This window comes from Desmodus rotundus, chromosome 10 (assembly GCF_022682495.2).
Source record: "Desmodus rotundus isolate HL8 chromosome 10, HLdesRot8A.1, whole genome shotgun sequence".
Classification (NCBI taxonomy): domain Eukaryota; kingdom Metazoa; phylum Chordata; class Mammalia; order Chiroptera; family Phyllostomidae; genus Desmodus; species Desmodus rotundus.
This window is the reverse complement of record NC_071396.1, coordinates 18310983-18326259: the sequence shown is the minus strand read 5'-3', so window position 1 is coordinate 18326259 and position 15277 is coordinate 18310983. Positions and strand designations below refer to the sequence as shown.

General features: G+C 42.3%; 1 protein-coding gene across 7 annotated transcripts in view; it reads left to right on the top strand.

The window, feature by feature from the left end:
* The window catches only part of RYR2 (ryanodine receptor 2), a 522347-nt gene that overhangs the window by 226553 nt on the left and 280517 nt on the right, over positions 1–15277 (top strand). For all 7 annotated transcript variants that reach the window (XM_071219601.1, XM_071219596.1, XM_071219600.1 and 4 more), the window contains exons 11-12: positions 5832–5906; positions 13453–13609. In XM_071219601.1, coding sequence (XP_071075702.1) covers positions 5832–5906; positions 13453–13609 — 232 coding nt within the window. The remainder of the gene's footprint in view (positions 1–5831; positions 5907–13452; positions 13610–15277) is intronic.

Here is a 15277-nt window from a genome sequence, read left to right as displayed (position 1 = left end):
GCACTGAAACGTCGGCTGTTTCGAGTCTGGAACCTGGTGTCACTCGTTGGACTGGACATCACCTGCCAGTTCTCCTGGGTCTGCAGCTTGCCACCTGCAGACTTGGGACTTGTCAGCCTCCATGATTGCGTGATTTGTATGTGAACTTTAAGACTACAGAGAAAAATAAAATACTCACTTTATTTGTTGCATGGAATCACTGGAAGCAAAAAGAATGTGTAAACCGTGGCTGACAACATGCTGGAAGCAGGCCAGCATCCTAAGAAGAGGCTAGCGAGGAGGTGGTCTCAGTTGTGGCTTCATTTCCTGCTTGGTTGTCCCAAGCAATTTTATAAGTTAGCACTACCTATACCTTTGATGATAAACAAGTTCAATGAACAACATCCATCTTTAACTTCCCGTCTGGAAAGATGGAACATAACACCCCCACCATCATCATCCACCCACTGAGCCAATATTTTCCCTGAAGGCTCTTCCAGGTGGTCACATGGGCTGAGTCCTCCATCCTCCCTCACCGGAACCCAGTGGAAATTGGCTTTGTTTACCTGTGAGGAAACGAGGCACCCAGAAGTTAAGTAACTTTGCACAAGTCTATATGAGGAAGTGATGTCTTCAGGAAATTAATAAACCATGAAATGTGAGAGTGACTTAGTATCTTTTCCATCCCAGCAAACTGTGAGCTCATATCTGTGATGCCCCCCAGTGAAGGTACCCATTGGCTTCACATGCAAGGAGGTGGGGTCCTTGTGGATGGAGGCTGCCCGTTCTAGCATCAGATTATTATAAATTATTTTGTGATTCTGTGCTGAGGTCCACAGATTGGAATTGTGTATCCTGTAAAGTTTCTTAAGATCTGTGCCAATAGCCCTGGCTGGTGTGGCTCAGTGAATTGAGCGCCAGACTGCGAACCAAAGGGTTGACAGTTGATTCCCAGTCTAGGGCACATGCCTGGGTTGCAGGCCAGGTCCCCAGTAGGGGGCACGTGAGAGGCAACCACACATTGATGTTTCTTTCCTTCTCTTTCTCCCTCCCTTCCCCTCTCTAAAAATAAATAAATAAATCTTTAAAAAAAATCTATGCCAATATCTGGCAAACGGTCTGGCTGTGAAGTGCTTGTAAGTGCTCGAGCTTTTCTCAGTCTGCTAGTGCTGCTTTTTCTGGGCCACAGGTTCTGAAGATGGGCTCTCCTGGCCGTCAAGGGGCCTCTTTATCCTGAGAAATAAGTGGTTTAACAATTGGAATAAGACTTAAATTGTACTTTGTGGTCAAAAATACAAAAAGAGCTCACTGCTTTTCTTTCAGTGGACAATACCATAATACTCCTGAAGAGTGGAGGTGATGGCATAATAGGGAGAATTGTCCTTGTTAAAAGGAAAACCTGAAGGGGCCTCTTCAGGCAGTTCCGCGTGATCAGCCTGAAATACCAGCCCTGTAATGAGGTGTATTGTTGTACCCGGTGATGAGTCACATGGACGTAAATTAGGGCTGGGAGCCTGGGATTGTCACGGCGTGCTGAACAAGGCACACACTTGGTTCTGAAGTGTGCAGCTTTGTAAGACTCCTTTCGGTGAAATTATGGTGACTTTGACTGTTTCTGATTTATAGCTGGGCGATACTTTACACATTTTTCTTACAAATAATGGGAATATCTAGTTACCTGCACAGGTGCCTGTGTCTTCATGTCGGTGGGCCTCCGCTTGAATTTTGGCGTGTTTTCTGCTGTTCGCATTGAAGTCTCCTGGGATGACAAGCTCGAAGCTGCTGGTTTCTGATTCCTTAGCGAATCTGACTTCCTTCTGAGTTGTCCTGTTGGTAAAGGCACTTGCTGTGAAGATGATTGCTTAGTTCTGTGACTTTAAATTTGGTCTTTAAGACTATTTGGTAAATTAGTTGGTCTTTAAATATTTGTTTTCCTGGACTTGGGCTTTATACTGGAGACAGGTGGCAGGGAAAACGGACAGTCCCTTCCTGGGAAAGGGGCCTCTCTAGCTGGGCCGATTTCCATGTGTGTCTGAATGCCCTTCGTGCCGTTTGTGGAGGACCGAGAGTCTGATACTGGGGGTGGTGGTCTTGTGATGCCCGTTTCCAGTCTGAAGTGGCCCATGAAGCCGTGATGAGTCTACTGTTGATGTCCTTCTGCACCCGCCACGTGTTTACACGGGGACCCTGTGTGACAGCAGATTCCCCAGTCCCGACAAAGAGTTGTGCCTAGTCATCAGCTGCTCCGCCCCTGCCATGGGAGCAGCTTAAAACCATAAAGAGAAATGATTAAAGGCAGAAGTCCCTCTCGGGGGACAAATATTCAAGAAAGTCAACCCAATAAAACTAAAAATATTTCAGGTAGGAAGGGGGATCCAACTTTTAACTTTATATCTTTGTTTTTAAATATTTACCCCTAAATTAAAAATATTACATTTCTACTTATATAAATAATAAAGGAACATTGTCAAATTCAATCAATAAAGGAAAACTTATGACAGTGAGTAAAGCATTTGAGTAATTCTCCTTATACTTTATTATGTATAATATATACAATTTTACATAAACATGTATTTATGCTATTTGTATCTTAGAATCCATTTTACTTTGTTTTCAAGGTTAATTCCTATGTACCTTTCCCCATATAATTAAGATTAAGAGCTTGGTGTTTGTGATTCGACAACTTTCTCCATCTTCAGACTGATGATACTTCTGCATGTGTACGTACAAACCCCATGTATAGGTGCTGGATTTAAAATGATTTATTTTGTACAGAAAAACGTACGTCATCTGCTTTCCTATATCTTCTTTATCTTATTTAACACATCAGAGACTCTCTTCCTCTTTTTATTTTCTCTTGGTTCATTTTGTTCTTTTTATTCTCTTCAGACAGCTCTTTAGTTCCTTTGTTTTCATTATTTCTTCTTTAATAACTAAGGGATTTCAGGCTAAAACTTTTCAAAGTTGCTCCGTGAATCAAGGATGGTTATGAAGTGTTCTTACTCTTCGTTGTATTCTAGACCAGGTCTAATTTCTATTTCCTCTCTGATCCATGAATCACTTAGGAGAGTTTCTTAATTTTCCAAGTTGTTATTTTTTTTGTCTTTTTTGTATCTATTTCCAGATTTTCTTGATTATGATCAGGAAATGTGGTGAGTAAATATCTTTACTTCTTAAAGAATTTGACAGCCCTGGCTGGTGTGGCTCAGTTGGTTGGAGTGGTGTTCCGTGACCGAAGGGTTGAGGGTTTGATTCCTGGTTAGGGCACATACCTAGGTTGCGGGTTCGATCCCCAGTCTGGGTGTTTATAGGAGGCAATCAGTTGATGTTTCTCTGTCTTTCCAATTGGTGCCTCTCCTTTGCATTGATGTTCCTCTCTCTGCCTTCCTCTCTCATGGAGAGCAATGAAAAAAACATCGTTAGGCGAGGATTAAAAAAATAAATAAAAGAACCTGATAAAATTTTCTTTGTGGCCAAGTACAAGATCTGATTGACTTAAACATCTCTATTTGTGTGTGTGTGTACCTTTATATGTACACACACTTGTGCAAACATTGCATCTGTACTTTGTCATTCATTATTTTTCTAGTATACGCCCAGAGATTCTGGTTTCTTGGTCTGTTAACTGTCTGTGCGTTGGTGGTGTGAAGGTTCTCCAGCTAATTCTAACATACAACCCAGGCTAAGAATCCCGGCCCTAATGAAACAGTGGTTCTGGCCCCATGGAACGGCCACGTCAGCCTTGCAGGGGGACGAGTTAGAAACACCAGTGCGTGGGCCTCACCCAGTCCCACTAAACCAGGAACCTCGGGGTGAGTCTGACTCTCACTGAAGACTGAGAATCTCTGTAGCAGCGCTTGACACTGAGGGTGGCTTTGTCCCCCAGGAGACATTTGGGAATGCCTGGAAACTATTTTGGTTTCACAACTGGGGTGTGGGACAGGGATTGCTTCTGCTGGCATTTAGTGGTGCAGGTGAGGGATGTGGCGGCCACCCTCTGGCGCACAGCAGAGGAGGACAGCAGGGTGCCGCTGAGACGCAGATGGACCACAGCTTTCCAGATGGGCTCCACACTCTGACCAGCTGGGGAGCGGTCACCAACTCTGCCTCCAGACTTGGTCATGACGAGGCCACAACATGGAATTTCTAAAAGCCGTGCATGTGGTTATATTCACAGCCATGGTTGAAAGTCACGGTCACCGGCCATTGATGCAGCTAAAACCCTCAGGTCGTGATGGACAGATCAGGATGGGCCTGAACCTACTGAACAGCTTTAACAGCAAAGACGGAAAGTAGTCATTTTACCTCCTGAGGTGAAGGAACAGGAAGACAGGACACCAACCTCTGAACTTGCCCAAAAATCAGACTTCAGCTTGAACAAGCTTCTACACTGCTAGATCTAACTGATGATTTAGAGGTTCAAGTTAAACGTGCTGTGAGCAGGTTGTCAGCAAAATCCGCAGTGTAGAAAGTGCTCCAGGATGGGTGACACCAACTTTCTCAACAAATAAATCTCAAGAAGGGAAAACAAAAGAGAGGAAGCGAGTACTGTGCTAGACTAGAAGAAATTTGTGACATCTGACCAGTTTGTGCGTCTTGTTTGGATCTCAAATTCAAAAAGCAACAGCAAACGACATTTTTGAGATACTTGGGAAAGTTGGATCACTGAATGGATATTCCATGAAAACACATTACATCCATAGTTTCCGGTTGTATGGGGAGGGGTAGCCAGAGGTTCTAGGAGACACAGGACTGGCCCTGTGTTGGTGGTTGTTGGAGCGGCGTGCCAGCTGTGTGGGGGTCATCGTAACGTTCTCTCTACTTTCCTGCACGTTTGGGCAGTCCGCAATAAGAACAGGATGAGGAGGAACACCTAAGTCGGTAAGAAGAAGAGCAGGTGGGACTGGTGTCAGACAAACTGCTGCGACAGGAGGGGTTTCCACAGTGTTGAAAAAAGCCCACTGGGGTTGGGGATGAGGTCACTGATGGTTGCAGTGGCATCTGCTTCATGCAAGAGTGAGTCTGGAAGCAGGATTGGGGCTCTAAGAGGCGGTGAGCCAGAGAGGAAGGTCCGGCCTTACGTGTTGTAGTGTTGAGGGCACAAGGTTGTGTGAAGGAGAAGGGTCTGGTGGAGCAGCAGACGGGGAGACTGGGGGAGGGAGCCACCCTGCAGAGACTCCAGTTTCCTCAGACGGCCGTGTGGGTGGCACTGAGGTCCATTCTGATAATGTGAATAATTACTTTGTGTCACTAGCAAATGATTATGATGAGGGCTTTGGAATTTGGGGTCTGTGTGATGAACATTCAAATAAATTTTCCTTTGTGTGTGTGTGTGTGATTTCTTCTTTATGTTTTGGTTATTTTTATACTTTTCTGTCTTTTATCATATTTTCAGATTGTTATACTAAAATATTAAAAATGCTTTCTCATATTCCTTTAAAATGTTTTAAGTATCTAGAACAAAATTTAGAGCTGCAAATAATTATATGAATGTGTTTAAAAATAATATATTAACCTATACCTAAAGACGTAGCTGAGTACTTTTATGAGCCTGATTTAAGTGAGTAAGCTGAGTGTATCCTCCACCATGGGTGGCAGAAATGGAGGGGGCGATGGCAAGGGGACGAATGGGGTGGGGGTGGGGAATGATGGGTGTGTTTACATCGAGTGTTCATTTAGGGCAGACTGATGTTGATCACTCTCAGTGTTTGGTTATTTTTATTTCCGGCTCTCTTGTCTCCTCCAAAAAATATGACTTGTAAGTGTTTATCCAAAGCTTTCCATTGGTTTTCCCTTTTAATTAGCTCGAAAAGGAATGACATATATTAAAATCAGGCTTTTTTTTTTGACAGGACTGTTCATTATGAAGGTGGAGCCGTATCTGTGCACGCGCGGTCCCTGTGGAGACTGGAGACTCTGCGAGTCGCGTGAGTAGAGTGTCTGAATGTGGCCTAAGTGTGTAAGACGTTTCTAGTACTCCTGATGTGCTGTGTGTGAACTGGTCATGCGAAGGGCTGCCACAGACCAGCAAATGAAGCCCTGGAGTGGAGAGTTTCCCTCCCCTCCCTCCATGCCACCCCTCCTCCTGCCTCCCTTAGTTATCCTTTATCAACCTCAACTCTCCAGGTGGTAGGTAACCTGCTTTTGTCTTTAGCCTTGTTGGCTTTGTAACAGCGTCAGACCCGGTCTGTGCATCTCCTGACACAAAATGCTGCTGGGGCCGTGAGGTGGGTCTGGAGGCACAAGCCTGTTGAGTGTTTCAGGTCTGGCAGGCTCTGGATTGAACCTTCTGAAAGCACAGGCGAAACAGAGGGAACTTGGAAGGGGGCCAGAGCTCTAGATCATTAGTGGCAGCTGCTGTTTACTCACAAATAACTTAACAGCTGCGTCAGCAGTACGGACGGTAATATGAAGTCGCTTTGTATTCATTAGAGAAATAAGAATTTATATGTGTCTGTATTTTTATCTGGTGATTTCAAAAAGCTGTTCAGAGGTTGACTTTTAGTTCCTTTAAATAAATGCAATATTGATAATAAGTGTCATTTTGAGCTATTTTTTAAAAAACTAAACCTTATAATCATTTTAAATCTATTTTAAAACTAAAATAGATTTAAAATGATTATAAGGTTTAGTTTTTTGCCTAGAGCAGTACATTTTCAGTGTATTTCTTCTCTACTATAGTATACTTTAAAAAAATTACTGATTTAGGATTAGAGACTCCATGGATGGGTGTAAGGAACAATCTTAGTATAGAGAATAGCTATTTTTGTAAGTATAATATTTTGAGGTTAATGCTTACTCAAGTAGTTTGGTGCTCTTCAGTTGTTTTTGTTTATAATCCCAGACAATAATTTTGAAAAACTTTGTATATCCTTGAACATGGTAAGGTATGACATAGGACTATTTCTATCACTTTACATAGATGCACAGAATATAACTTATAATATATTGTAAGTAGTGACATTTTAAACTAAAATGGTCACATCATTCTTTTAAAAATATACCCTGACTCTAAGTATTGCTGTGATTTAGTCCCATTTGGATGGGGAGAAAATGCAGACAATTGTAACTGAATAAAAAAATAAATAAATAAAAATAAATAAAAGTACTTTGGCATGGTCTTCTTTAATATTAAAATTATGTATTCTTCTTCTTTCTCATTAAAATCATATTCATGTTACTCTCCAATGACATAATTTTATCCCAACCATGCTTATGATTATAAAACTTTTTCTGCTTACTCATACAACAAAAATATGTATATAAATTGCATTTCTTTTTTATATTTCCTATGATGTATGTCTGTAACTTAAAAAAGTTCTCCTATCTTAACCCTGTTAATTATTAATTGACATAACATTTCCTCTATATAAATAGTTGATCAGATACACCTAAATATTAAAACATCTGATAAACATTGAACTTAAAGTTAAAATTTATTGGAAATACATCTCCTAATGAAATGGAAAAGAAGAAACAGACTTATAAAGCAAAAGAAAGAAAACTAGTTTTTATGTGCTTCATAAATTATTCGGAGAGTTTAGGGAAAGGGTTTGTAAATATATAGATGTATACCCTTTAACTTGTGTATTATACAAATGACAGCTAATTAGAGAAATGACATAGTCAATAAAAGTGAAGTTTAGATATCTATTCCCTTATGAACAGAATCCAGTTTTTAAAAAATTTATAGATACACCCACCATTCATGATCATGTGATTGAAGGAATGATATTTTCTTGAGCAAATGAGGTCCTAAATCTCAGCTTTTATTTATATTTATTTTTAATTATATTTTAATGATTATGCTATTACAGTTGTCCCAGTATTTTCCCTTTGCCCCCTTCTACTCCCTCAGGCAACCCCCCCCACAATTGTTCATGTCCATGGGTCATGTGAATAAGTTCTTCGGCTGCTCTATTTCCTATACCTGTACTTTACATCCCCATGGTTATTCTGTAACTACCTATTTGTACTTCTTAATCTCCTCACATCTTCGCCCATTCTCCCTCTCCCCCTTCCCATCTGGCATCCATCAAAACACTCTCCATGTCCATGATTCTGTCTCTGTTCTTCTTGTTTGCTTAGTTTGTTCTTTAGATTCAGTTGTTGATAGATATATTTATTGCCATTTTATTCTTTTGTAGGTAGTTCTGATCTTTTTCCTTTTCTTAAATAAGTCCCTTTGACATTTCATATAATAATGGTTTGGTGATGATGAACTCCTTTAGTTTTTTCCTTGTCTGGGAAGCTCTTTACTTGCCCTTTGATTCTAAATGATATCTTTGCTGGGTAGGACAATCTTGGCTATACATCCCTGTTTTTCATGACTTCGAATATTTCTTGCCAGTCCCTTCTAGCCGGCAAAGTTTCTTTTGAGAAATCAGCTGATGGTCTTACGGGAACTCTTCTGTAGGTAACTAACGTCTTTTCTCTTACTGCTTTTAAGATTCTCTCTTTGTCTTTAACCTTTGGCATTTTAATTATGTGTCTTGGAGTGGGCCTCTTTGCATCCATCTTGTTTGGGACTCTGTGCCTCATGGGACTTGCCTGTCTATTTCCTTCTTCAAATTAGGGAAGTGTTCTTTCATTATTTTTTCAAATGGACTTCCAATTTCTTGCTATTTCTCTTCTTCTGGCACCCCTATGATATAAATGTTGGAATACTTGAAGTTGTCCCAGAGGCTACTTATGCTATCCTCACTTTTTTGGATTCTTTCTTCTTCTTGTTCTATTGTTTTTTGCTTCTTTATGTTCCAAATCATTGATTTGATTCTTGGCTTCATCCACTCTACTGTTGTTTGCCTGTAAATTGTTCTTTTTTTTTCAATTAATGAATCCTTTGTTTCTGACTGGATCTTTTTTTATGCTGTTAAGGTCCTCACTAAATTCCTTGAGCATCCTTATAACCAGTGTTTTGAACTCTGCATCTGATAGATTGCTTATTCCCTTTTGTTTAGTTCTTTTTCTGGAGTTTTGATCTGTTCTTTCATTTGGGCCATGTTTCTTTGTCTCCTCATTTTGGCAGCCTCCTTGTGTTTGTTTCTATGTATTAGGTAAAGCTGCTATGACTTCCTGCCTTGGTAGTGTGGCCTAATATAGTAGGTATTCTGTAGGGTCCAGTGGCACAGCCTCCCCTCTTACCAAGCTGGGAATGTGAGGTGTGGGCTGAGTAAACCCTACTCTTGTAGTTGAGCCTTCATTGCTGTTGGCAGGTCAATGGGAAGAATTTACCCAGGCCAGTCAGCTCCAAGGACTGGCTGTGACCACTGACCACCAACCTCTGCTGTCCATGGAGGACCAGCTGTGCAGGGGCATGGTGGTGGTGCTCCTATATGATCTATAGTTGTCCACTGGGTGCACAGGGGACCTGTGACTCTGAGATTTCCTGGGTGGTGCAGGTCAAAGTCAGCCCCAAGCTGTGTTTTGCCTGGGTCACCCTGCCTGGGCTATAAAGCAGTCTGAGATGGCTGCTACTTGTGTTGGGCTTGGAGATTCCCAGGTGAAACCAAGCTGTGAACCTAGGGTAGCTGCTGCTTGTGCCACACAGGGGCCGCTTAGCAAGAAATACAGGGGCTGGGGCCTCACTGTAGCCAGCTGTTGCTTGTTTGAGAGCATTTATGAAGTTGTGAAGCATGAGCCAAGACCAGCCATTCATACAGAAAAGTCTCTTTTAACAGCTTGTGTGGGCCCATAAGTTGGGTAGGATGGAGTTTTGGGATCTTCAGAGCAGGGCAAACTGTGGTTGCCAGGTGATGGAGTCTCAGATATGGCACCCACCTGCTGGCTCTGTAGCTCTGTTGGGGGAGGGTTCAGAAAAGGGACAGTGGTCTCTCCCTGCCTTTCTGTCTGGGAGAAAGCTGTCCCCCAGCTCTCGCCTTGACGCCAGATACTTCAGTTCCTCCCTGTATGCTACTGGTGCCTTGCAAGCTGCTACCCCAGTGTTGGAGCTCAGAAGGAGTAAATCTGAGTAAGTCCATGTGTGGTTTCTTTAAGAGGAACTGCTTGGGACTCCAGAAGTTTCTTCCACCAACTCAGTCCCTGCTGGTTTTTGCAGCCAGAAGTTATAGGGACTTATCTTCCAGGCACTGAAACCTGGGCTGGGGGCCCAGTGTGGGGATGGGACTCCTCGGTCCTGGAATATCCCTTCTGAATTTTTATCCACCACATGGGATGTGGGATCAGCCTGTTCTGCATCTCTGTGTCTCCTGCCAGCTAGATGGATATGGTTTCTTTAATTCCATAGTTATCAGACTTCCATTCAACTCGATTTCTGACATTCTGAGTGCTGGTTGTTCTATAATTAAGTTGTAATTTTGATGTGGTTGTGTGAGGAGGTCAGCTGTGTTTACCTATACCACCATCTTGACTGGAAACCTGTCAGTTTTTAGATTAAAAAAAAAAGGAAGGATGAGGGCTCCTGAACACCTAGAAGGTCTTCATTTTTATTGTCAACAATATTGTTGATGAAGTGTAATTACATAAATCTGATTGTTCTGCACACCTCTCTGTTTCTCATCTCTGGCCTGATGTGTGATGTTGGAAACAGAAAGTGATGTGTTGGTTTTAACTTTCAATGGGACGGCTGCTTCATAGAAAGGGCGTGGTCTCCTGGGCAACTGGGGTGATGGGGCATGTCACAGCAGTGTTCGTGTCTACACTGACTGCCTCCCGGAACCCAGGTGACTGGGGACAGCAGGGGACGTGGCAGCAGAAGGCAGAGCAGGTGGTTGGTTTGTCAGCCATTTAAAATGTGAAAGACAGACTTTTTGTTCTACTCTGTGAGGCTGATTGGTACCATTTTACCTGCCTGTCTACAGTGGGAAAGCAGGAGGTACATAGGTAACGTGTCATTATTTTAAAGATTTTTTTTCAGATTCTGCTGAATCTTTGAACTGCTTGGTGTTTATTGTTAACGTATAAATTAGATTGCATTTAATTTACACTTCTAATTATATGCAATGGCCACATAATCACTCATTTTTTTTTATACTCAGGTAATGATAGTCAAAGATCCTGCTTATATTTTATTATAGAACTTGATTTCCAAAGGTCATTAGTTATTTTTAAATAACTAATATTTGGGATGGTCTACATATTTTTTCTTTAATGAAGCCCCAAACTATATATTTGTTATAATTGCAAACTTACACAAATAAATTTAACACTGTCAAAAGTTTTTCAGTATCATGAACATTTTAATAAAGTTTTAATATTAGGAGTTAAATGTAATAGGAAACCTATTCTAGTAATTTACCCCAATGCAAACTTGTAGGAACTTTGCAAGTATGATAAGTATTAGTTTCTGTAATGGGAATGATCATTGAAATTAAAAATATGCATTATATATACTTCAAATTCTTCTTTATTACGTTATAAATAAATAAAATTAGAGGTTGATATATCATGAAGAATGACCAAGGGCTCCTCATTCCTTTGAGGTAATTTGAAGTAATTATAAGTAATACAGAGGGACCAGTTTTCTATGTTACCATAGGACATTGCTTTACATATCTATGTTATGCTACATTTTCAGTTTTTACTAAATACTATTTTCTTCCCCCTTGATTCTCCTGGGTTTCTCCTCTTTTCTTTTGGGCCGTGGGCATTGAAACCAGGTAATTTGAGTGCCCATAGCGGAAGAAAATGTGCTTAAACATCACAGTGGTTTGCCAGTAAGTGGCCAAATTTATTCCATTCTAACAGAGCGCCCCTAGTGACTTGCAAGGAGCCTCCGCACACAGCTTTGAGCGCGGCCGCAGAGCGCCCTCTGAAACTCTGCTGAGAAGCCTGGGTTTGGTCAAATTTTTGGACTATTTGAAAATGAAGTTGTTTGCTCTGATTATTGAGTCATTATTTGAGAAAATATATTCAAATGCTACTTCAAATCATGAAGATGAATATTAAAAGTGATTATGTTTTTCATAGCGTTTGCAAAGAATACACTTTAATTTCAGAAGAAGGGAATAAATAAAGCTTATTTATTTTCTGACTAGAAATGCCTTAACATGCTCTCATGGTAAGACAAACTTTAATTTTATTTTAAGATAATATGGGGTTATTATCAGGGTTCATTGCAGCCCTGTATTGGCCCATGGTTATTAATTTAGTTGGGGACTTGTCTAAAGTGTTTGTCTCTGTGAACGAATTCACGTACAAATGAACCTACTACAATATCATGGCACTGTAAGTTCTCAATGCTAGCGTCACAGGGTAAAAAACCAGTTTAGGAAAACAGCATGAAAATGACTTACAGTTCTGCAGAATAGAAATATTTGTAAAAAAATACTCTCAATTTGTAGACTTCAGTGGTTTTTTAATGACTCCATATTAAAACAAATTTATTAATTGATGAAGTCATCTTGAGATGATGTTTGAAATCCTCCACATCTTTACTTTTTATTTATTGGATTCATTATTAGTGACCATTACGTACATGCCTTTTAGAGTTTATCTTTCCTCTTTGTAAAGCACGTGACAGTGTTCCCTTTATGCTTCACGTCAAATTGTCTAACACCAACGCTGCCACCTCTGTCTCCCGAGATTTTAGATGTATGGAAATTCTTTTCCATTCATTTATTCCTAGTTTTTAAAAAATTGTTCCATTGTCAACATGTTTCTTATCAATGGTGAGAGGCTGGCCTTGCTTTGTGAGGTGCCGCACTCCCTGGAAGTCCTGTGAGTCAGAAGCTGTTTCTGCTCTGCGGCGCAGGAGTCCATGGCTCGGACACGCACGGCTGTTGGTCCACACCCGCACTGGGTGAAGCGGGGGTGGCTTCTGCTTTGCTTTACCTTTTCCACCCTACCTTAAAGTCACTACTTTTAAAAGCAGGCCTTAATGATCATAACTTGTTTTTTATATTTTTTCCTGTAACCTTAGTTTATATTTTCTGTTTATTATTATTTTTCCTTTTGAGCTTTTTTAATAGTTTTCATTTTCTTGGTTTGTCTCTTTTTGTTCATTGGTTTTTAATGAGATATGTTTTTTTTTAATGTTAAATTTAAAACATAGGAATCTGTTTCTTTTTTCAAGTAAATATATACTTCAGTTTATATATATGAATTCCAATGAATCATAATTAGGCATTGACTATCCCACTATTTTTGAAGTCTTTGCAAATCCAATGGAAGATTTTAACTAGTGAATTCTGAAGTCACGTTTAAACTTACAATTCCTGTGTGTGTGACTATTGAGTAGAGTGTGGGTGGTGTCACACTTCAAGTCAGAAGACCTACAGTCAGGTCTCACGGCTGTGCACTGTCGGTTGCATGTGCTAAGCGTCACCTAGTCCTCGAGAATGCCCATTTTGTCTCTGTGAACTGACATCAGCACCACCAGCGCCCTGAGGTGTTTGAGAACTTGCAACAGGGCAGCACAGGCAGAGCCCTGTGCTCACGCTGACACGCACAGTCCACTTGCTGTCTGCCCTGCGGTGTGGCTGCTGTGGGATCAATCTGGCCTGTCTGCCTTAGGTGGAGTGGAAGCCATATAAGATGGGGCCAGCCTTTCAGACTGCGCCACGTCACAACGGGGAAGTACCTGAGCCTCCTGGAAGACAAAACCCTTCTCCTGGTGGACAAAGAGAAAGCTGATGTAAAGTCGACAGCGTTTACCTTCCGGTCTTCCAAGGTAAGCCATAAACCATAACGTTGGATTTCCTGTAAGTAAAGCCAGCCCGTTTCCTCTGATGTTAGAAGTCTAAAAAGAATTGATGAGAGTGTGGCTGACATGCATTTGTAAATTCCCAGCTTCTCTTCCATCCATTCCTCTCCAGTAAATCCCACTTCCTCAACCTCCGACCCCTGCCCAGGTGCCTCGCCTGGTCCCAGGTCCTCCCAGCTCCTTTCCGTTGCCTTAGCTCTGCCCACGTGTGGCTGGCACAGGGCTTGTGCTGCTGTGAGTGTGGCTGTGGAGCTTGGCAGAGCCTCTTCTCAAAGGTGCAGCACATGTGCACTCTAGACCCCTCTTCTTATGTGACTCACTGGTAAGAACAGAACCTCCAAGAGTGCCACTGGGTCTCCAGGGGGACTCGCTGTGAACCAGACGGTGAGTAGCAGAGAACAGTGAGTGCACATGAGTCCCGTCGGAGGGCTAGTGGTTCACTCGCACTCGGCTGGTCCCAGCTCACCGGCCCGTGCAGTGGGTTCCTAAGCAAGACAGCAGGTGTTCTGACAGTGCGCTGTCTCAGCAGCAGCTGAAAGTCACAGGTCAACTGACAAAGGTCCAGCGTGGATTGCATTCATTTTTTCTCACAGTTGTATATTTCTGTCCTTAATTAATGAAGCTTGTGAGATGGGGAGTAGTGACAGGAACGACGTTTACTGGCTAGCTTTGGTCTCAAGATACTGTGCTTTACTCACCAGTTGTAGGTGAAGGTAAGTTTGGGTGAGACCAGAGCAGCTCTGAAAAGACAGGGGCCCATCGGTACCCCCAACTCCATCTCTCAGGGCTCTTGCTTTGGAGCACACAGACGGTGGAGATCTCTTGGAGGGACAGCCTGTAGGCCCCTGTTTTCTGTGGTGATAGTGAAAGAAAGCTGGTACTCTCCAGTGGGGAATCTCAGGACCCACACACATGTATTTGCCATGTGAACCACAGGGCGGCTCGGCAGTGGTACCTGGGTGGGCATCAGATGGGTGGTGCTGTGGGCTGAGTCGCCTTTTCTCTCTGGTTGGAAGGCAGTTGGTCTCACTGTGAACAAACTCGGTGTCACTGGGCTTCTCCCTTAAGCCTGACTAAGCAGAGGGGCCGGGATCTGTGACTTTATCCACTGGTGGCACCACAGCCCCGTGGGAACCATATTCAGCCCACTACAGAGGAATCAGCTACCTGATGGAGGAAGCTCTTTCCATGTAGAAAACAGGGAGCTATTCAAGTGACATGCAGCTTTACTGCAGAATGTTAGCCCAGCTGGAAGACGTGATCGGCACCCTAGCAGATGTAGTTTAGCGCAGTCACGCCCCAGACACACAAGTCCTGAGCAGGCATATCAGATGAAGGCTCCAGAAAAGATTGTCCAGACAGCATTACGAGAGGCGCAATCTGTCTACCAGAAATTGGAGGAGGAAGAAGCGGCAGGTACAGTAAGAGCTCTGATTGCCCCTATGAAGCCACTAAAGTCAAAGAATATTTTCTTAAAACTGGAAAATCAAATGATAGAATTGTAAGATATTTACCAGTGAAAAGGCACACCCTACAGGATGACAAACTTTACTAAAATGTGGTGGTGGGAGAGAGGGATGTTGGCGGGAGACAGACGGAGCCACTGCTGACCAGCCTCAGGAGAAGACGGCGAGG